The sequence below is a fragment of the Manacus vitellinus genome, unplaced genomic scaffold, assembly GCF_001715985.3.
Source record: "Manacus vitellinus isolate BGI_N305 unplaced genomic scaffold, ASM171598v3 scaffold_70_pilon, whole genome shotgun sequence".
NCBI classification, from domain to species: domain Eukaryota; kingdom Metazoa; phylum Chordata; class Aves; order Passeriformes; family Pipridae; genus Manacus; species Manacus vitellinus.
Window position 1 is genome coordinate 2,180,908 of NW_021940754.1, and position 24,015 is coordinate 2,204,922.

The 24,015-nt window shown below is 36.6% G+C and overlaps 1 protein-coding gene across 2 annotated transcripts in view; it reads left to right on the top strand.

The window, feature by feature from the left end:
* Nucleotides 1–24,015, top strand: part of WDPCP (WD repeat containing planar cell polarity effector) — a 145,018-nt gene that overhangs the window by 43,172 nt on the left and 77,831 nt on the right. For both annotated transcript variants that reach the window (XM_008929042.2, XM_018084452.1), the window contains exons 3-9: nt 384–428; nt 1,241–1,291; nt 3,750–3,820; nt 4,072–4,131; nt 12,703–12,817; nt 16,134–16,267; nt 20,528–20,719. In XM_008929042.2, coding sequence (XP_008927290.2) covers nt 384–428; nt 1,241–1,291; nt 3,750–3,820; nt 4,072–4,131; nt 12,703–12,817; nt 16,134–16,267; nt 20,528–20,719 — 668 coding nt within the window. The remainder of the gene's footprint in view (nt 1–383; nt 429–1,240; nt 1,292–3,749; nt 3,821–4,071; nt 4,132–12,702; nt 12,818–16,133; nt 16,268–20,527; nt 20,720–24,015) is intronic.

Genomic DNA, 24,015 nt, shown 5'->3' on the forward strand with positions numbered 1-24,015 from the left:
AGGAGACATTTTGAGTTATTCTAAGGTACACTTTTCACTGTGATCCCTACCTTTCCTTGTGAAAGAACACAAAATATGCTGATTAGGAAGGTGGTAAAAATACTTTTGCATGTTGGCAGCTGGAAGAGAATCAAAGCGTATGTGAAGGTAATGACAGCTCCAAATAAATTTGTCACATCCTTTTTCATGCCTTGCCTGCTGGTTCTTGGAAGTCCTAATGGTATTCAGGCTGTATGCTGGGGGTTTTTTCACCATTGCTTGTATTTTAATACCTGACACTGTTTCAGCTGGCAAAAACTGAGATGCTGAACTTTGCTTGCTAAGTTGTGTTCTGTTTCTAGTGTCACATCCATAATGAAATGCATTAACATTTATTTGTGTAGATGAAGACATTGGGATCCACCAGTACTCTGAGAAGAAAGAACCAGGTAAAATATAAATAATCGTAAGTGAAACTAAACAAAACCTAAACACCAAAAATGCAACTTTGAATTTCTTGTTGATATATGTCTATTTCTATGGAGTAAGGAAGCACAGAAAAAGATACTCTCTCCCAATTTATGTCAGAGTATTTGAAAACTTTTTAAACCAGAGAAGAAAAAAAATTGGAAAAATATTCACTTTATGCCACTAGAAACGTCAGTGGGAAGTTATACTCTGAATTCTTATGTTTTTTAAGATATTCTCTGTTCTGTTCAGCCCAGCACATGCTGGGACCCCAGCAGAGGGCATCTCGAACGCGCCGCAGTGCCAGTCCGGCCTCGGCGCCCTGCCTGCTATCTGAAATGGCCATTTCAGAGAGAACGATCCATTTTCTTTATCTGATTAATCCTGTTAATCCTACAAGTTTCACCACGGGTCCAAAGGTCTGTTGGGCTGGAATTACCCCCTCTTTGGGTCCAGGGTAGCACAGTCATCCCTGTGGTCCACACTCTGCTGTCTGCGTGGCTCTGCCGGTAGACAGACGGACTCAGCCCGGTCCTGGGCTCAGTTGCAGCTCCCTTCACTATCTGATGAGACTGGGGGGCTCAATAACACCAGCCCACCTGCTGGGCTCTGTAAGCCTTTCTTTCACTGCGAATTTAAGGTATCTCCCTTACAAGGTGAAAACATCGGGGCTGTCTTAATTTTTTCTGGTAAATTTCTGTGTTTTATCAAACTGTGTGCGTCCTCTAATATTAATATTTGCTGACAGCACTTGTAAGGATTATCATTCCTCTTTTCATCCTCTTTCCTTTAGCATCACAGATGAAGCACAGTTACTTAGAAGAGAAGCAAAAGCTAGCAGAATGTAAGGATATTTTCTGAGTTTCTTGTTTCAGTAAGGCCAAATTGTTAATTTGGATTACTGATGTCCCTGGAAAAGCATTAAAATAACCTCAGACTGCTTCTAATGTAACTTTCTGCACATGTCATCCAAGATAGATGGTCACAGAACTACACAGCACAAGACAATTGAAAATTTGTAATTATTCCTTCCTGGTATATTTGCAATCTGTTTTTTTTTTTCTGTCACTGAGCATGGTAGCGTGTATTGCTTCTCAAATCCAGTGTCAAAAAGAATCACAAAAATAATCTAGATTTTTCCTTATGAAATTTTACTTAGCAGATGAGCAATAAACATTTTCCCAATCAGCTCTTGAATTGCAATACCAGCTGCCTTAAAACTGAAAATTATAACTTAAGTACTTTCAGGCAAAATCAAATTCCAGATTAATAATCAGCTGCCTTCATAGAATGCTTTTAGCTTTTAAACATTTACACTGTTCCTGCATTACCTGGTTCAAATAATTTCAGTTCATATTACCACACAGCAGTACTGTGGCAGTTAAAGATTTTTTATATTTAGTACAATTTTTCTTTAGCTCAAGTTTTACAACTCCTGCATAGTTACTATTGCTCAGAGCATTCCTTAATGTTCAAACATTATTACACGACAACTCTGAAAAATCTAATTGATTTTTTTTAGACAACTTCACCAAGGAATATCTGTGCTGTTACCAGAATGAAAATTTCCACGGAATTGGGCACACATTTGAAGGCAAAATGTGTTCTGGAAGGATTAGTTCTTTGCAGCACCATTAGGTGTGTTTGGAGCAGGTCGAAGCCCCGCTGGGGATGGGTGTACAGGTTCATGCAGCCACGTGGTCGATCTACACCCACTGCAGAGGGTTGTGTGTCAGTGGGAATCAATAGAGCTCTGTGAAGGTGGGGAGGTGAGGAAGAGTTGCACACAGGGAGGAGCATCATAGCTTTACATCCCTTGTGCTCAGTGTGGTGTTACCTTACAGGCACTGTATGTCTGAAAGGAGAAGCAGGCCCGTTACATGCCAGCCCTGGCTGTTACGTGTTATACATGTGACAGGCAAAAGGAGCACAAGCTGCTGCACTTCACTGCTCTGAATACAGGGGTGCCCTTGGCACAAAGCCTGCATGGCACATTTTGGAAAAAGGAGCACTGGGGAACTTTATTCACAGCTGTTGATTTGTACAGATAGTTTGGTATCTGCACAGGCAATTTCCCATTTTGCATATGTGGATAAATATTCCAGTATTTATGAAGGCAACCACTGAAAATGTGATCTTACATGCCTAATTAATATTATCATAACAGTTACACCAACACTGGCCTCAGTCCAATAAAACACAAAGAGAAGTTGTATGCTGGTGTCCTCTTTTGTTGATATATGAAATCCTTCATTTTTTTCACTCTATAGCACTCCTATTGTAAGCTCCTTTTTGCAGGGAGGTTTAAGCATAACTGCTAAGTCATTCAGTCTGGAAGTTGGCATACAAACTGACAGCCTGGAGCTCAAAACTTTTCATCAGGTTTCCTTTAAATAGGAACAGATTTTAAACAATGTGTTCTAGTTTCTCATGGTTTTTATTGTGCACTTATGAACAGAGAACTGCTCACTTTTAAATGAAGAAATTTCACAAGTTGTTAGAGCCTGATTCTCAGCCATGAAACAAGCCAATTACTGGCAACTCCAGAGGAAGCTTTGCCTCCTGGTTACTAGAATTAATGTATTAGGCCAGAATTTCCACAATAGTGTGCTGTACATTATTAAATTTGTTAAAGAACTTCAGCAGTCATGCAATTTCTTCTTTGCTTGACTTGGCAGATTCTTCAGACCAAATTTTCAAAAGCAAATCCTATAAATAACTATACTCTATAAGTTATGGCATTCACAATTGCCTGTTTTTAATACTTCTATATATGCATAAATTCATGCATATATATTTTGCAGACATGTTAGTGCCTGCTTTTTGAAACTAGGCAATGAAATGTTAGTTCAGAAGAATAGAATCTGTTTAGGATTTGATAACTTAAATCTGAGTTAACATACTGAACAGGAGACACTTTTTCGTTGCAAGCTGGGTAAGGTCCTGAGAGCTTTATGCATAATTACTGTGTGGAAGTCATGGTCAGTGTGGATAGAACATGCCAACTGTTCCTATGACTGAGCCTTCCAAAAGGAGATCCTTTGACAATAGAAACCACAGCCATTTCCTTCCAATGGTGGGTAAGTTTTACGCTTAAAGTCACTCCTAGGAATCCTAGTTTTGTGTTTCCACAGAAAAGGAAGCTCAACTTGAAGAACTTTTTAAATTATGTGTAAAAATGTTTGTACACATTCCCACGCGTGCATACACACACACACACACACATATATATATATACAGTCACCTATATATACACATTTCTCTACCTTCTGCTTTTTTTTTTTTAAACTTTTATTTGACAGCCCGAGATTATCCTTGGATCCTGAAAAGCAAGAGAGCAGACAAACTGCGAGATGCACTCAAGGAGGTGGAGGTACGTTTCAGAAGGTTTCAAGTACAGCGACATCTAATCCGGTTTTTAGACCTCTTTCAACAGCTTTAGTTTTCATAAAGATCCAACTCTCCCAGTGATGATAAATGTGCTTTTGTCTGGTGGGCTGTTCTAAAACAGCTGCATCTTTGTGTGGAATGCCTCATCTGTAAACTTGAAAAATCAGGAGTCTGTTAACCGATAGTGACAATGCGTGCTGCCAACTCCGCTCTCTGTTTTCTGTTGCCCTCTAGGACTTAATGCAAAACACTCCATGTGTGCTGAGCAAATGGAAGAACAAACATACCTGTCAGGTATTGTGTTATGCAGTGTTCAGTCAGTGGTGCCAAAACAGCCATCCAGTGATGGAAGCAGCAGTGTTAAAATGTTAACTAACACCAAAAATCATTGGGCTTTTTTTAATATATGGGCCTTTATTACCTAGATTGGGTTTATTTAAATTTCTACTCCGAAATACATGCCTGAAATAAAAATCTGGGGTTTATCAACACAAAAAATTACATTAAAGGGCCCTGATTGTGAGAGATGATGAGGATGATTATTGCTGCTGTTGTTGTGGTTATTGTTATTATTACTCTTATTGTTTGGGGAAACTGAAAACATCCTCAGAATAGCAGACTGAGGGACCAGTTAAAATATATAGACGAGTCTGTGGAATATGACACATATAATCTGTGTTATATTATATTTTTATGTCTTAATTATTTTCATGTCTGTCACTGTTACTTTATTCTTGTGTAATATGGGAGGGAAACTGTAACTCTAAACCAACTAGATCATTAATCAAGTTATGGAATAGGAGATATTGTGACATGGGGCACACATACAGCTATGTTCTCTGGCTGTATGAGTTCCACATATTGTACAAGAAAAAACTTTTCACATCCTCATTACAACAGAGCAGTAGGACAGGTAGGAGAGCTGAACATGTGCTTTAGCTCCTTAATCATGTGCTTCTTCTGAAAAACATATGTCATGAATTTTATATGTTTATACAGCCTTCATGAGGAATTGCATCATATTTGAAACTGCTTGGCATGGGGAATACTTGTCAATATAACTGTTTCTAAAAAGAAGTTTTATCTTCTAACTTTTATGCTTTTTCAGTCTCATAATTTTTTCTTGTCATTCAAATAGCTCCAAATGTGGGCCAACAGAATGAATATTAAATATCTGAACATTATACAGCTAAAATTCCAGGAATGTCTTTAGGAATAGCAAAATGTTTAAATATTTGATATGCCAAATGGTATGTAGTCTTTTCACCTCAATAATAAAAATATTATTGTCTAAGCTACATTTGCCTATCAGATCTTACCCCTAGTTAATGTCTTTCATTCGTGTACAGATTACATGTATATATCTGTGAATGTTAATCTTCTAAAGCTTATTTAAATATTAATTGTATGCTAATTTAGAGGATTCGTTTTTTCCTGTTATTATTGTTCTGATTAGGAAAGGAGTTTAGTTAAGAAATACTGAGTCAATTAGCTGTGAGTGTATTCATTTTCTTCCCAGTTTGCTGTCTCTTCATTTGCTTTCCCTGCCCATTCTTCCTTTATCACTTTCCTTCCCCTCCCATCTATCTGCATCCACCCTCATTCTTTACAAACACATACTTTGGAACAGTGAACTTCTTTCCAGAATGTGATCATTCTGCCTTCATCATATAACACCTTTGGTTGACTGTCAGTTCTGTATAAAATCCTTCTTTTTTTATTTTTTGACTTAGCATCCTCTAAGTAATTTCAGGCTTACATCAACATAAATGAGACAAATACAATTTTACTTATTTCTTGTACTAGATGGGAAAGAAAAGAGATGGATGCTTTTATCTCAGTATATTAGGTCTAGCTCTATATTGGGTTGAATAATGTAAAGGAGTAGTTTAATTAGTTGAGTATTTTTGGGGTTTCTGTAGGTGGTTTTCATGGCCAGAGTAGAAGTGATGGTGTAGGTTATAACATAGCCAGAGTGAAAGTTATAGATAAAAATCACAGTCATTTCTCTGTCCTTAAATTCTCCTTTTGGTTTCTCAATTACAAAACAAAATATCTTTTTGCATAATAGTGGCTGATTATTGAAATCTCCAACAGGGCTTAGAATGTTTTGCTGAAACAATTGTGTTATTCCACTCTCTGTCTTCCTGAAAATAAGAGACCTCCAACAAATGAAAATAAAATAGAGAAAAATGAATCATTTGGAAGAGTCTAGAACAGAAAAGCTGTCTTCTATCAATTTTGATGTCAGATGGTTTGTTTTTCTGCTCCTCATCTCTCTTTGAGCATTTTACAGCAATAATTGGACTGTCCCTTTTTGATGCAAATATTCTGAAGCCTCTGGAAAAGACGTTGTACATTTATTTTTTAATTTTATGTAGAATACTAATCAAATATTTCAGAAAGTGCTTACCATGTAATGGTGGGATCTGTGGCATAGCACCACTGTATTCACAGCCTCTTTTATATGGATACCAGAGCTAGTGGGAAGAGTCCAGTTTGCATTAACTTTCAAGGGTAATAGAAAGCAATGTGTCAAACAAACAGCATGAAGAGCATGTAGTGAATTACCCTGATTGTCATAATTTTGATGTTTTGGGGTAAATTTGAGTATATGGTTTAATTACAGTATCTTTTTTTTTTTAGCTCTTTGGTTTTAGTAGCAATACATTGTCAAATAAACTCATGTATAGAAATTTAAGTATTGAACTCAACAGCCATCATATTTTTCAATAAATGTTCTTTGTATTTGAATCTGCCATATCTGTACCTGAACCTGTATTGTAATAACAATGTGCCATCCAAAAACTCTGTGGCTGCTGAACCTTGAGCAAGACAGAACAAATGGAAAGAAATCTAAAGGGTGATACAATGATAACAAGGCTATCCTTTAAAAGAGTAGTAGGATTTCCCTCAGATTTTGTGAAAAACAAAGGAGTGCTGCTAGTGTGCCTTCTGTAACCTAAACATCAATATTCCTAATCCCTCACTGCTTCCTCCAACACTTCCATCTTAAAACTAGCCCACAGGCAAAAATTGGGGGCTATAATTTTACATATGCATCTGCTAAAAATAAATGTGCTGTCACACTAACCAAATGACCAATTAGACTTCATGCATATGTCTCAGTGAGAAATCTTGTCTATGACATGAATGTATTTCTCAAAGTTGGCTTTTCTATAGGAGTTTGCCTAGAATGACCGTAACGTTGGCCCAGCTTTCTACCTTTCTGTTCATTTTATGCATCAAAATCTCTCCTATTACTTTTTTTTTTGTACAATCAGTGCACTAGAAGTTTCACATTTGCTTCCTTGTCCGTTGCCAAAAAAAAAAAAAATCCATTGACCTTTATTTTTGCAGTGGTAAGTACACATTCTAGTATTGCTTAGGGCTTCTGAAATGGATGATGTGCCAGTTCATGTAAACATAACCTAGACAGTACAGGGACTTTTGTCAAGGAGCTTGCTCTCATATTTAAAAGAGCTTAGTTGAGTCCTAAAGGGCTGAGGTCTTCTCTTTAGCTCTGTTCCAATAGGATCTGAACCCACACCATTTCTGTATGGTACTTCTGACCCCCAACTTTGATGACCTGTGTTGAGTTGCTGAAATAATCCTATAATCTTCAGTTAGCTGATGTCAAAGGAAAATAAATAGACCATAGAAGAAGGATGATGGGAAAAAGACAAGAAGTCTTTACAATAAGATGCCACTGTGCTCCTCAGCTTTCCCTACTGAGGAGTAATAACCTAAGGAATTAATTTTATCAGTATTGTTGAGTTTACTCAGCTCAGCCCTGGCTGCTTCCCTTCTTCTTGGTCTCCTTCTCTAATTCTTTGGAATGCTTTTAAGTTTTGCCACAAAATCATGAAATCTTCCTATGAAATTATGCCATTGGTTCAGTTTGGTTTTACAATATAAGGCAGTAAAAATTAATGAAGTCTAGCCAAAACATTTGATTTCCAACTTTTTTTTAGTTTTACATTTGCATTACGGTGTTGAATTAAACACATGCCAACACTGTTATACATTTTATTGAATCAGAGCCAAGCACTAGCTATGAATCATATCTATTACCTGCTAATGAAAAAGATTTATGTATTCTTTGCTAAATTGTTTTGATTTCATTTAATTGTGCATGTGTTGCAATTTACATATGCATATAAATGGTTTTTCTGTTGCCATAACTGGCATACTTAGAACTGGATTCTGAATTGAGATCCACAGCAGTGTTTTCTGACATGGCCTGTTCTATCACCTACAATGCCCATAAGCAAAGTGATTTAGCAAGCTATGTGGTGACACAGAGCAGCACATTTGATATCAAAATCAAGTCATTCTGGCTAGAACACATGAGCAGCTAGCACCCATCACCAGTTACTGAGGGGAGCACTGCCCTCATATTAAATTCTTTTGGTTGCTTTTGATCACAACCATAAATGTCTTGTGTGGTTTTAGATATTTGGAGCTAGAAGTACAAATGCATTGATTATTGTGAAACAGTAACGTGTAACAACAATAACTTCATCTGTAATAAGGCATGCAACACAGTAATTATGGTGGAGTGGCTAAGAAAGCAATCTGGAATGAAGAGGTGGGGAAAAACCCTGGGAACCTGCTTGAACAAGAAATGCTTTGCAATTCTCTTCTCCTTTTGCATATTCCTTTGTCAGTTGGACTCTGTAAGAGAAAACAGTTTGCAGCAATATTTTTTACAGGCGTATTTTCCTTCTCTTCCAATTTTAATCAGATAGAAGCAAATCCTGGCTTTGCTCCGCAGGTATCTTTTTAGGTAGAAGGGCTGATAAACAGCTAAGCTGCATGAATGAGGAGGCAAGAGCTAAGGTTTCTGAGGGTAAAGGAATCCACTTAAGTACATGCTTAAGTTCTACTAAACTCCGTAAGTCATGAACCAGTACTTAAGTCCTTTGCTTAATAAAAACTAACGCAAATATATATTAGACCACATTGCTATTGAGGAAGGGAAGGGCTAAGTCTTCCCCTGAGTATCCTCAGCTCCTTCTTATGTCTATCTTGCTCATTGGAGGACGATTTTTGGCACATAAAGTACATAATCCCTTCTATCAAAGTCTTCACATTCAATCCTTGGTAATACTGATATTGTGGCCCTTCCTTCCCAGCATGTAGAATGACCACATGCCCAAACATTTCACTCAGACTACATTCAAGTACAAAGGCTCTGCCTATTCTTCCAATAGTTATGAAGTTGTGTTTTCATATTTTGTTTAGGAACACCTGGAGACTGTTTAAGTTGTAGAGATTACTCTTCTGATTTTATTTTTCCCATCACAGTACTTCAATCTGAAAAATTTATGATGTGTTTCATTATTGTGAATTTCCTTCCCTAATTTAATATCTGTTAGATGGAATGATTTAGTGCCTAGTGTAAATAAAGCCTCTTACATTCGCTTTTATTCCTCAGAAATGATGGGCAGTTCCCTTGAGCAGTACTTTTTGGAGCTGAATCACTTTTTATCTGTGTTCAAGCCAAGTTTGCAATCTTCCCTGTTTGCTTTATATTCATTTGTACTTATGATTGGACTGCTCCCATCCACCAAAATGTGAGCTTAACTATACAAGCTTACGTGTCCCAGCACTTAACCCTTGTTAGCATGTAACAGTCTTTGCATAGACTACACTGTGAGAAACAAATTGAAATAGTGTTTTCAATTTGAGCACATAAAAATTTTCTCTGTTACAGAATATTTTTGACCAAAGATAGTCTAGAATCATAGAACCATTTAAGGTGGAAAGGACCACTGAGGTCGAGTCCAGCTGTTAACCTAACAGTACCAAGTTCATCACTAAAGCATGTCCTTAAGTGCCACGTCTGCATGTCTTTAATACTTCCAGAGGTGGTGACTCCACCCCTGCCCTGCTCTCTTTAAGTACCTGCTTGTATTTCGTGGTAAACTTTAGGAACTAATTTTTAAAAATCCTCAGTTCTAATCCAAAACATTTTTAAAGGAAGATGGATTAAATACTAACCTTAAATGGCCATATAGGGTGAAAGGGCTCTCATTTACTTTTTAAATTTAGACTCTGAAGTTCCTAGAAGAATGAACTTAAACCTATGGAGCAAAGGTGTGTTACCAGTCATGGTAAGTTAATAGAGTAAAAATTTGTTAAAGTAAAATTTAAGTTTTTCCCAGATTTCTCAAACTTCTGAGGAGTGTAATGGGAAAAAATGTTTTACTGTAAAATGAAAAGAAAGAGGGAACGCAATGGGAAAAATAGTAAAAGCCATGAAAATTACACTATTTTTACCTTCTTTCTGTCATTCTATCATGTCATGTTGATAACATAAAGATCTATGCGATGTTGAAAATCCATAGCATTGGTTTAATGACTAGTTTCATAGATGTAAAGCAAAGCACACCCATTAGCACAATATCTTATGTTTATATAAATGTCTTGTCATCAAACACTGGAGCAGTTTTCATTAATTTTTATTCTAACTCTGTAACAGGTATGATCTATGCCATTACCAGGAAATTAATATATAGAAATAAAGTGAATTTACACCCTGAGTTTAAAAATGCTAACCTTACTTGATGCACTCAGGCCAGGAGTTTGCAAGCACATCTGTACACAGGGTAGTGGATGGACGTGTCAGCAGAATGACAAGCATGTGGCCTCATTCCATAATGCAGTCAGTCAAGATCCTTAACCATCAAAACACATTTTTTCCTGTTTGGCCTCCCCTCTTTACCTGGATGGGTGGTGTGTTTCCCTACTCTATCAGGTAAACCTGGAGGCTACCAACAGAGTTCTGATTCACAGTGGGTTTTCTCCCAGGTTAACTCCAGTTTGTTTTCCTTGCTCCCTGCAAGAACAGGAAGCCTAGGAACAACCTACCAGTATAGTAACACTTTCTGAGGGAAGGACGTAGCTCCCAAGCAAAGGTGTTGTGGAATAAACATATTGGAGAGTTTATTTGTATGATTGCACCATCTCTTCTGTTGGCACATAACGCTGAAAGTTTTGGGGTGTTTTACTCTTCTCTATCAGGCTAATATGCATTCAGTTACTTAGAACTGAGCTTTCTAGAGTACGTAATTTTTCTTGATCATTGCTTACATCACAGTTTGGCAACTTCTGGGCTTCAGCCCTCACTTTTTCAGCTGGGTTTTTCAGACATTTGTAGCTAGCAGTAGTCAAACTTTGCTGGACTTCACATTACCACGTTGGAAATAAATTGTGATTTTATCTACTCTAACTTCAACATAAGGACAAATTGAAGTTTTGAAAGATTGTAATAAAAGCTGCATGAGTGTAACTGTGTCTAACATTTTTACTAGGACAAAACCTTAAAGGACATCTGTCATCGCAGGGAATATTGAAACATTGACTATATATATTTATCAAGTGAATGCATGATTAGATTTTGGCAGGATGGAGGCTGATCATTTTGTTCTTAAAAATTCATTTCACATCACACATTTTTTTTTGTTTCTATTTCACACATCACTAGAGTTTATTTTCAAAAAATGTTGGTTAAAGATATTAGTCAGGGCAAGAAGATAATTTATTTAAATACACTTGTTCTGTTCTGTGCTATGGAGAGCACAGAGCTGTAGTAATATAGCAAAATATGCATAACTGAGAGTTTCTGTAACTTAATTATCAGGAACAGGGCATTGCACAAGGGGCAAGCTCAATTAGATAACTACATTCCTGTCCCTCATACTTTTTACTTATTATATAATCCAGTGGATCTCACTGCAAGAAAGTTCTAAAAATTATATTGCAAACATATTTGTCTCATATCTCCAACATAGAACAAAAAGGGATTTTTTTTTCCTTCCAAATTCTCCTACAAGAGCAAGTATTTCTCTAGTAGTTAATTTTTTTAAAAAGCACAGAGGTTTCTTTAAAAATCTGCTGTTAGGTAGAAAAAAGAGCTGGAGTCCAAGATTCCTGGCCTTTGGTGAGCCCTCTGGACTTGTCTGCAACAGTCTTTCCATTGAGGATTTCTGTTATGGGTTTTATTTTCTGATTTCCTTTGCTGTAATAGTTGCATTCAGAAAATAACTAATGGTTTTATTATGCAAAAATAAACGTTTTTCATAACCCCTCCCACTGAGAATTCTCTCTCTCATACAAGATAAGGCATCAGAAGGACCTGATAAATACTGTGACTTAGTCTTCAAGATTATATGTACCATTTAATTTAAATTAATTACACAGAATTATTCTATTAGCTCTGAAATAACCCTCTGACTATACTGTCCAACAGCTTAAATTCTTTCTTTCTTTCATCTATAACCTTATGTTGAGGAGTGACTGGGATTTATTGGGAGCTCACAACTATCTCTATGGTAGGGCATCATTATTTAAGTTAAACAGTATATGAATGATCAGAAATAACAAGGATAGCAAAAAGGTGCTGGTTTTAATCTGTGATAATAATACAAAATTACATTAAACTCTATATATTTTTTCATGCAGGCTGTGCAGTTATTTTATATAGAAAAGATCAGATCCATGGGTGATAGAGTGATCAGTGTCATTCCTTCCCTCACTCAGGACACAATTTTGATCTCCATTTTTAACAAACTAATACACTACATGTTATGTAATATTTGGGGACTTAGCATGCTGCTTCTTCAAGCGTTCAGCAATTGTAATTCTCGTACCCATGTAATTCAGTGTGGTGTTACATCTCTCTCTTCCGTTGAAAGAGCTTTCAAAGTCATTATAAGACATCTTCACGTCAATGATAATTCATTTTTGCAATTTTGAAAATTAGGTTACTACATAAAGGACGGGGGATAATATGTACCTTGGAACGTTTCGCTTTATTAATGATTTTTGATGTCTTGTTTTCTCGCTCTTTGGATTTAGCTCCTCTTTCACTCAGGTGTCTTGGTGTCCCTAAGCCTTTCTGGGCCACAGCTGGAGAAAGTGGTGATTGACAGGACCCTGGTGGGGAAGCTCATCTCCGACACCATCAGTGATGGTAATTACACCCATGTGCAAATCAATTGCCTACATTAACAATAGACTAGAGAAATACTATGTCAACAGGTAGACTAATTATTGCCACTGGGGACTTGCAAACACAACAAGTAATTGCATGTAATGCCATAGTTACAACCCTCAGGACTAAGAACACTTTAAGAATAATTTTTAACATCAAAGTTTTCAGGCTTGTCAAATGCTGCGTGGGTTTCTAAAATTCAGTTTCTTGCACATTGTAACCACTGTGAACATGCCATTTGAACTCGTCATGTTTATTTTGTTAAGTAGGAAAAAGGGACAGAACCAAACATTGGCCAATTGATTAATTACATGGGATAGTTATTATTAAAGTTATTATTAAAAAAGGCTGGGTAAGATTAGTTATGTGGAGGTATTCTGATTTAATTTCTAAAAATCCAGAGTCTCACTATTGTTATGAACTAGTGACTGCTAAAAATAAAGTTTTCACTTAATGCAGAAGAAAACTTACACAAACATGCCTGTTTTCTGTACCTTTATAATATGACTACCATATCATTGAGAAATCAATCAGGTATCTTGGCTTCTGCACAAGCAAGAATATGAAATTTTAATGCGAGCCCTATTACACGTGAATTATCTTCCAAACTCTTTAAAAGTAGTCCCACATTATATCCTTCTGGTAAGATTATGTGCTTAATTCAGGTTTGATCTTTAATGATTTATTTTCCTCCATACCCAGGCACCTATTGAATGTTGGCCTGGTTCTTTAAGAAACCTACAGTACTGTGTCCCTCTGATCTTTTCTTATCAATGTATTGTAGTTTAGTCATGAAAATTAACATTATTATGTTTGTAGAATCTTTATTTATAAGAAAATTTAACCCTAGCCTCATTTTTTATCAACTAATTACACAAAGAGCATAGAACACATTTACTTTCTTGATTCCTTTTTTTCCACTCTTCAATTAAGTTACTGGATTCCATCTCCAATATTTTACCCTCAGTTTCCAGAGGGAAAATATCATACTTTCAGGTGACAAAAAGTAGGAAAGCATGGAAGCTAAGGTTATACCCAAATTGAATTTGTTTGTAGAAATTATTTGGAATACTCTGTCTTTAAGAAAAATTAAAAATTAAATTATATGTATCATGCCTTACCTTGGCTTAATATGTCATAGAAATACAAATATTTGTCTAAAAAATACTGCTAACTAAAAAAGCTTACAACTAAAAAAATAATAAAGCAATAAATATGCTTTCCTACGTTTATACCACTGTATTTATTATATAGACAACATTGTATAATAGTTTGTCCTTATTTTCACTTTTTCAAGATTTTCCTAAACTTTCATGTTCACTAATACCCATGTCCAGAGGTGAAATAAAACTGCCTCTGTTCCACTAAAGCAAACCACCCAATAACTCATTGCAATTCAGTTTTTACTTTCATGAACAACAAAAGATACTTTTATTACCCAAACAAATAGTGTTCAAAATACAAATTTTTATACTGAACTATTCCTATGTGAGAACCACAACATAATGTTGTCCCAGAGGAAATTCACTTTAATTCAAAAAAACTGCACATCTTTCAAAATCTGATTTGGAATTGGGCTTGTGATTATCAAGTTGGCCAAAAGAAATTCTATATTTAGTACAAGAGCCCTGTATCAAAATAATATTTCTTACTTTAGCAACTGCGTATACATAGAAATGGATAAGGATCACAATCTGCCGAAATTACTTATGAAATGTTATAATTCTAATTTGAAGTAGCATGTCCTCTTAACATTTGGAATAAAGGTCAGGTTGTGTGCACAAAATACAGAATTATTACTGCTTTTGTAGTGCTCCTGCATCTAATAAAGTCCTCCTGGTTCTGATTATTTGTAGGCAAAATTTCATCAGCATCTGAGGTGTGCTGTGGCTCATCTTTGATGTAAACTGTGTCTGTGAGGGCATCAAAATATTTTAACTGTGTGCATACATATTGAGGATACCACATTCAGTGGTTTTCAATTTTCATGTGTGTGCAGGATCTCAATTATGGCACTGAGCTACAGATCTCAGTTATAGTCAGATACTTTATCACCTTTTTTTTTTTCCCACCAAAAAAAGCTAGAGTTAATGTTACATTTCAAAGGCAATTATTTGGCTTTAGACTCTACCCTTTAGCATTTGCATACCAGATACTTCAGAGTTGTGCCAGGACATGGCTGTTGGAAAATGCAAGTGGTTATAAATCAGACTAAATCAAAGCAAAGCTGACTAGCCAGTTTTCCATGCTTCCATGTGAGACTGAACTGTCAATCTACTTAAGGATATGCAAAATTTAGATTTAAGAATCTGGGATATTAGTAGCAAGTGCTTTTTTACGTTTGTTTTTCAGAGATTGTTCCACAGGGTTCTGTATGTTTGTTTTTAAATCCAGATCCACTTTATTTGGCATTTTCTTTTTAACAGAGGTTTCTGAGTTTGCAGTCTGAACACAGCTTGCTAGCTTTACTTTAAACATGTTTCTCATCAATTATTCCTCGGTGATCTGGTAGTAGTTACCCCAATGACTCACTTCGTACTCACACATCTCTTTAAATGTGGGTGCTGCTTGAATAACTGGGAAAATAACTTGGGAAAAATCCTAGATACTATTTTCTAAGTAATTTTCATTGACAGATTTGTTAATCACTTTTGTATTGAACTATTTTGGTCTAACACCCCCTTATGATAGCAGCAGGGATTCCACTGTGCTTTTCCAGACTCCAAGGGAGTCTGTTCCATCTGGGTTATTTGTATTGTTTGGGTACCCCCACATGTGAAGCTTTCATCAAATTCATAACCCCCCTAAAGCAGAATCCTGTATGTCTGCAGCAGCACCAGGAACCTTACAGTGTCAAATACCAGATACACCTGAAGTACTAATTTGCATTTATCACCCTTAGCACAAACTTAGTTGTATTAGGTGCATTTCTGAAATACTGCTGGATGTAACCGTAAGAAAAAAAAAATACTGAAGGCTGAACTGAGATGAAAATTATTGTGGAAGGGCATAAAACATATATTTGGATGTAGTGGCAATTTGATATGAGATAATTTATTCGGGTTTGTGTAATAAGAGTACTCCTTAGGCTTTATTTCTCATTTCCAAGAAGGTCCTGGCAGGATGACACATTGATTCTTTTAGGACATTACAGAGCTTTCAGTGCAATATTTAAGACACTGTCTTGAAAAAAATTGCTTTTTGCAGTGTCTCAGTGGAGTGTTCAGTACTTTTTTTTTGTTACTAGAAAAAGGTATTACAGTACTGACAATTTTTATTTGGGTTTCTTTTTCAGCTGTTCTTACAGACAATTTCATCATTTTGTCATTTGAGGATCATAGCCAACTCTGCTTTATTCAGTTTACAAAGAAGATGGATTCTCCTGATGTAAACAAAAGACTGGAAAAACTCTCTTGTTTGGACTTTAAGGTATAGCTGTCAATGGTGACTGCAAATACTGCAGGAACTGTACATTATGAATCACTGGTACTCACTGATACTGTATAGCAGCATAAATTGCAAACCTTTATATAACTGACCAAAGCAGCTCAAAGTCTGAAAATGGCAGTTACTGAAAAGTAAAAAAAATACAAAAATAAAAAATTATATGACATCCCGAGTTAACGTGTTAAAATACTGAGCCAAGAGGGATCCAAATTTCTACTATATTTACGTTTGGGCTCAGACACACATTTGAGTGACCACTGCTTGACAGATTACCTTGTGTCCATTGAGCAGCAGTAACTGACCCTTTGCACATTCTTGACATCTAACAAGCATGAAGCAGAATCTGTAATGGTAAACCTCAGTGTGAAAGATTTAACTTAATGTGTTTTACCTCTTGTTTGTCGTGGGCTGAAAACACACACATGGTCAATTACTGTGGCTCAGCTGATAGACACAAACTCATGAAGCTCTGATACTTCAGCTATCTGTCTGAGCTCCAAGACTGCTGTAATTCTTTGCAGAAATCTGAATTTCCCCTCTAGTTACAGTGATGGAGTTGTTCGGAGAGTCACTTTTACAATTAAGCCACTGAGTTAGGGCTCAAGGTAAAGAAGCTGAGTTTCTCACTACTGGTCAACTATATATGTGACCTTAGGCAAGTGATTTGGTTCCAATGTATGTCAATTCACTAGTTACACACTAGTGAAGATTAAAATACTCCTTTTTTGCAGCCCTTTACATGCGGGTTTGTCTATACCACAGTCACACCAGCAGCTGAAAGTAGCCTAGAGAGAGCTGAGCTGGCTTTAAACTATCCAGTCTGTATGTCAGTGGAAACCAGCTCATCTCAGGCTGAATTACACTGTATCTTGGATGGATTGGGCTGTGCAGACATAACTGATTTCAGCCATAAGCTCTCTGGCATCAGGGCAACAGCTGACCTTAGGTAGAAGTGCATGGTGCTACAGCAGTATGAAAAAATAATCAGCCAAGGCAATTAACTTTGAACAGGTGAAGTAGGAAAGGGACTGCATCCAATTCACTGCAAGAATGGAGAAGGGTCAAGCCTTTGCCCGAGAAAGGTAGAAAGATGCTGTGAGCAAAGGAGAGAGTTTGTATTTATTTCAGACTGGGTAAATGTTAAGGAAACAATCTTGTGCTAGCAAATATTTTCCCCTTGACAACCCCTTAGTAATTTGCTTGCTGATATAAGGGAGCTTGCATCTGCAAGGCAAGCTTTTTAAGGATATGTTTAATTTAAGTTTTGCCATAATGTGTTTTAACTTGCTTGGTAGAAATACTTTCTGCTAGGATTAATATCTAATACATTTTCCAGGCTGTTTCAGTTCAGGGCCTCTTTTCAGCAATGGCTTGTGTTTGCAAGATTGATCCAGCCTCCATAACGTGGATTTGAGACAGTTCACTGTTCACTGGGAACTGAGCTGATACATACTTTACTTTAAAATGATGTGCCTTGTGCCTGGTTAAGGCTGTGCTTTGGAAGTGAGTGTGGTGTGGGGGGTGGGTTTTTTTTTTTGACAGTGCTAAAGTTTAACGAGGAAGCCATGGTGAACTGACAACTGCCTTTGTCATTGGAGTGTGAGGGCCACAGCTCCTGACTTAATGTTTGGAAAAACCGGAAATATCTGCTGCACTCCTTAATAGGGTTGTTAAGTTTTCAGTTCTTTGCTGACACAGCTGAGCTTCTCAAAACACCTCCGTGTTCAACGTTAACTTTGCTTTCTCTTGAAATCAGTGGGAATCACTATGGAATACTTCACTGCCAGCCAAAAAAAAAGGCATTTGCATTTTTTAATTGAATGTTCTTTTGTGTGAGGCTTGCTAGTTAGGCAGCTAAATATAATTTTTATTATCTTCAGAATTGCACCAGTGTGAGACTGCAGGAAGTATTATTCACTGCTGCAATAATATTATGTCAGCTCTCTACACTGATTTAGAGTTCTTCATGGCTGATTTTGGTCAAACTTCCAAAAGCTAAAGATCACACAGTCAGCACTAATGCCACTCTCAGTAGAAACAAAATCATCCTCAGTTAGAACTGTGCAAACTTGTAACAATAACAAATGGGGGGGTGGGTAGGGAAAAAACCCCATTCCTTAGAGCTGATTTTTTTTCAAGAGAAATTGAATGAAAAAGATAACTTGCACTGGTATAGAACTACCACGGGATTAAAATCTGGAGCCAAGATTCAGGAAATTTGATTGTAGCCTTCACTTCTGCCTCTGACTTTTGGTGTAACCTTAAGAAATGTAAATGAGAAAAAATGCTTGCAATGATATAATTAAATTTCTCTCATATTATTATTGTAATGATAAGCAACTTCACATTGTTTGGTGTCCAGGCTCACCGTGGGCAAAATTGGCAGCAGTGCTGGACTGCCAGAGTGCTGTCAATAATAAGAACAAGTCAACCATGCTTTCCTCCTCACAGCTTGATATTTATCCAAAAGTTGGGTTTTTTACACAATGCATACCTAAATGAAAGAATTAATCTCTCTATCCTCTTCCTTTCTAAATGATTGAATTTTATTTACATTCTGAAACAATAAAAGAAAATTTATTATATGAATCACTACAGTTTTGAGACCAGCAAAATAGAATACCAACTATTATCATTTGCCTTTTCTCAGTGGCACTAGTCCATATTTGAGAGTGACATGTCTATTGCAAGACATAAAGGTTTACAAAAGATTTGTGGCTGTTATTACATATGAAATTGTTAAGAACAGTTAATGCTACTATACAGGACTAATTAACACGTGGAAGTATTTGTGCTTTTCCAAGCTAATCAATGTGTTGTCACCCAATTAACTATTTATATATAGTTCTAATTCAAGTAGCAGCTACCTGTTAACTTTTGTGTATGTTTTATCTTTACACATCTAAGTATTTTGACAAGTAAAACACAGGATATTCTGAAAATATTGACCTTTTGCAAGTTTTTCCTGTCTGTGGTTTTTTAATCCATTTCAATTTACTGAAGGAGACAGAACAAGGAGTTAAATGTTTACCATGAGAGAACAACATTGGTAATTACTTTGATTTCAGTTCCTTTTGATGTGTATTCAGGGGATGAAGAGGTCAATAATATTATGACCATGCAAATAGAAAAGGGTTCTTTTTGACCATATAAAAAACAGCAAAGGATTATTAAAGCATTAACCTTGATTTTAATGGCCTTGGTTGAGAGCTGAGATCACAATTTGGATGAGCCTGATTATTTACTAAATACAATACATAAATGCAACGGGTTCTTAACACCCATTGCACTCTGGCATTATCGCATTACTGCCAGCCTTTGTTGCCTTGCAGACAGGAATATGAAAGCAATCTGTCATGTAGTGAGACTGGCTCCAGAAGCATTTCTCTGATAAGAAGACCCCCTGCCCTTTGCTAGTGTCTGGTCCAGTAGGCTTAGCCATGCGCTTAATCCCCAGAAAGTGGTTCGATTATTGCTGACCAGCAATGGCAAGATAGTTTTTTTTTCCCCTAGCTATCAACCTTCCATTAATTCCTTAAGCAGAAATGCGGTGCAATCTATATTTCCTTGGCATGTGTCACCCAGATGGTGCACTGCTCATGTTTTCAAATAACCATGCTCCAAATAACAGAGTTTGAATAATAAATTCCACAAATCCTTCCTGAGGAAGAGGCACAATTCTCAAGAGCTGCATAAACTTTACGCATGATGCTGTAGCTCATCCACATTATGCAGAAAAGTATATATTCTTTTGCAAAGCAGATGTTTGTGTTTGGATTCTTTAATTTAGGGAGGAAAAAGAAAGATATATGTTTGCTCAAATGCTGTAGAATATATTTAATATTTGATTATGTCTTAAACACTAGCCTTAGCTCCGTGGTCAGCTTTGCAGAACTTGTCATTTAATATGGCTAAGCTTAAATCCTATGTGGAGGTCGATGCTGTCAAGCAACCATGACTGTACATTTTGGTATTGATTGGAGTCATTACAGTAAATTCCTTCTTAACTCATATTCCTTTCCATCCCAATCCCCTCCCCACAGATAAAAGTGTGAGCATGTCTTTTTCTGTCTGAGGAGATATTTTTCACGTTTACAGACAGCCTATATGAAGATATATGTAGGCAGTACTCTGTGTGTATATATACATTCTTTTTCACACACCCAAAGTAAATGCTCCCATTTGCTCCTACTATGCTACTTTATCACCTCAAATATTTCCTACATTTTTTTCTTCCATCAGATTTCTTATATTGATATACTTGGACCAGAAGGTAGAAGGATGAAACGTCACCTGGCAATAAACTGTATGCAAGATATGGTCATTTGCTGGTGGTCAGCAACTAGTGATGGAGCATGGCCTTGGTCTCCTATTTCCTGTGAGAGGGACAGAGCCAACCTATTGCTATTAGGCTGTGCACATGGCAAATTGGAGGTAAAGTGCTGAACTCTCTTGTTGCATGATTTTTTCAGATTTTCTAAAGAAAGAATTATTCAACTTAAATGCTTTTTCAGCTAGATATAAAGAACAGATAAGATCAAAACATAAGAGAGGAAGATCAACCATGCTAATCTTAAAAACAAAGGTTTGTTATTTAATTAAAAAAGCACCTTATTTAGTATGTTTACTATTTTCACATTAAGACTGGAAACCTGAAAAATGTAGCAAGGAAGTTATGTCTTTATCATGGAGTAGCTTTCATGTTGCTAAAACTGAAAATAAAAGTGTCAGAGTTCCACTAGAAAACTGAGTTAGAAATTGTAACTGTTGCATGCATGTCTGAAGCAATTATTTTACATTGGCTGCAATGTTAACTGATAGGCATTTTACATCTATTTCGAGTGTTTTGTTGAAGTTCTATCTATGCCCAGATGGTGTTTAAATTGTTGCTATGAGTATTGATCAAATCAGGAACTGTTTTTTTCTAAAAGAAAAAGTCAAAACTCCTCATCTACAGGTGGGAATGTAAGATACAAGTTAGGACAAAGCTACAAGCTGACCCTCTTCCTGACACCTGCTTAACTTACCTTTTTAGGCAGATGTTTCCGTTTCATCTGTTTCATTTTTATTTCATCTATTCAAGAATCTTCGAATCCAGTTTATTTTGTTAGGCAGAAAAATAAAAACAGAGCCATCTCTGAGAGAACTGGAGCCTGAATTTAAAACACTAAAGCTCTTCTGGACTAACGTCTTGTATAGATGCTCCTGTATTCGGAATTTTATTTTCAGTTTGTCTTAAGCCATTTTTCATATGGACTAAAAAGGCACTGACTGTGGGAGAAGAGCACAAACTTGAGGATCAGCTGTGGAATAGCTGTTCTGGATTAGCTATTAGAGACTATTTCCCTATAGGGAGAAACCCTAGGTAACACTTTAAAATAAGCCACTCTTACAAACAGCACCCTGTTCTCTTTAATTAGGGAAGATGTAAATGTTTTAATGTCTTGGAACTATTACTTTGATAACTAATATTTGAGTGAGATTTTTTTTTCCCTTGAGGCTTTCTATATATTGAAAGCCAAAGAGAAAATGTAGTTGAGACAGCTTTTCTTTCTTATTTCTGTCATTAGTCACTGTAGAATTGAAGTTTAAATTACCTCCAGCTCTGCCTTCTTTACTTCTTTTCAATTGACCTCTCTCCACTTGCGGTCATCTTTGACTCATCTCTCTGCTCTGCCTGCTCTACACCTGCAGTTCTCCATTCCCCCTGCAGCTATGCCAGATCACATAGAAAAATTACTCTGGGAGCTAAAACGCGTGGCTGTTCTTTGTAAGCTTTTCCAGCCTAGTCCCTGTGCCAGTTTGATATTATGAAACTTCATCCTACTAACATTTCAGACCTTATTTCTTGCCATGACTTCCGTATGTCCAGGTTCTGACAGCGACATTCCCATGCCTTTTTTTTTATCTTTCTGCATCTTCCAGAAAGCTCCCTAATGCCAACAAAGCAGTTTGCAATCTCTGTTTTCTGAGGTGTTGTTTAGGTGTTGTTTTCTTCTAAGAAATTCACAGAAACCACCCTGTCAGTTCAAAGTTTTCTGTGTTTCAATTTTTATGTTATAGGGAGATTTCCAAAATCACAGGATTCCTCAGAATCTTTCTGTGCACCTAGTTTTATCCTTTTCTGGTTTAGACTCTGGTATAGTCCTAAGCACATCACTGGTGCTTTGCACAGTAAAGATAATTCACATTCACTGAGGCTTTAGGCCTCGTAATCCCTTTAATTTGGCCCATATTGTAATAGAAATATAAGAAAACTCTTTTTGAAAGCAGAACTGCTAAATTTGACTGTTCAATTGCTTTCCCTTTTTTGATTACTTGCCTGTACTTGTCTGTTTCAATTCTAAGATCTATGGATGAAATTTCTTTTCCTCTATTCATCAATAAAATACAAACACTATGCCAGGGCTACGGAAAACTTAGTCATATATGAATATTAAACTGTCTTGCTGGTTGTCAGTTAGGCTGTTCCATGTACTTGGAATGTTCAGTGAGGCTCAAGACACTACCTACATGCGTAGCCTATAAGTATAACCTGTGATATTATTTGGTTGAGGTTTTTAACCTTATTTCCTTATGGGCAGGAGTTAAATTCCTGTGCACAGATGGGAGAACACCATAACCCAGCAGTTCTAGAAGTAATGTCAACCCCCAACCTGCATTTAACTGAGGTACATTTTTCCCCTGCAGAGTCTTGGAGGGGGACATTAACTTAACACCTTTAACTTCTGAAGGTCATTTGATAGCTTAAACATGAGCAAAAACATAGTGAACATTTCTCGAGCACTCTAAACGGTTACTCTCCAGGTCAGACACCACAAAAATACAGTGGTTCTGTAAGCATGCTTATTTTCCTCTCTTTGCCTCTACTCCCTTAACATTAGTATTCTTCAGGTAAATAAAAACAGGATGTGCCATTGTTATGCATGAAAGTAAATCCATATTTATCCTATTTCACCAGTAATATGACAATGATTATTGTCAGCAGTAGAAGAATAAGAAGCATGAGCTGATTCAGTTTAGAGCATTTATCATAAAGAAGTGTAATCAAGTAATATCACCATTTTACTTGAAAATAATAGTATCGGTTGGATAAAGGAGCATGATTATCTAGAATTAAGAGAAAAGCAGAAATTACTGAATATCAAGACCATAAAGAGCTGTTTGGCATATTGGGTTTGTGAAACCCAGCCCCAGGAAATGAATGGGTGCCACCCACAGCCATCACCTCGGTGCTGACCTTTGAAAACCACAAAACGACCTGCCAGCTGCTGACACTCGTGCGTTGGGGCAGAGCAAAGGTAAATGGGGCACTTATTTGATTCTACTTCCTGCCTGGAAGAATTTTTTGAGTATTATTGGCTGCTCACCAGAAGAGTGTGTATGAGGATGAGGACAGGAATAACTCTGGGATGAGACAGCTCAACCCCTTGTCATGATCATCGCCTGTAACTACACGTTCTGTGCTGGGATGATTCACATTGCCCACAGAGTATTTGGGATATTGTGTGCTTCAGCAGCTTTTCAACTTAATGAAAGAAATACATTTTACTTTTTAAATACACTGTAAATTTGATTTGAATTTTACTATGTGGCTTTGTATTTTAGCATTTACTACTATTAAGGCTACAGGTAAACATTATTCCTCTAAAAACAGAAATAACTTTTTCCTTGCAAATCTCAACTTATTTTACTGAATTTTTTTTCTGAGATCAGTGTTTACTGTATTG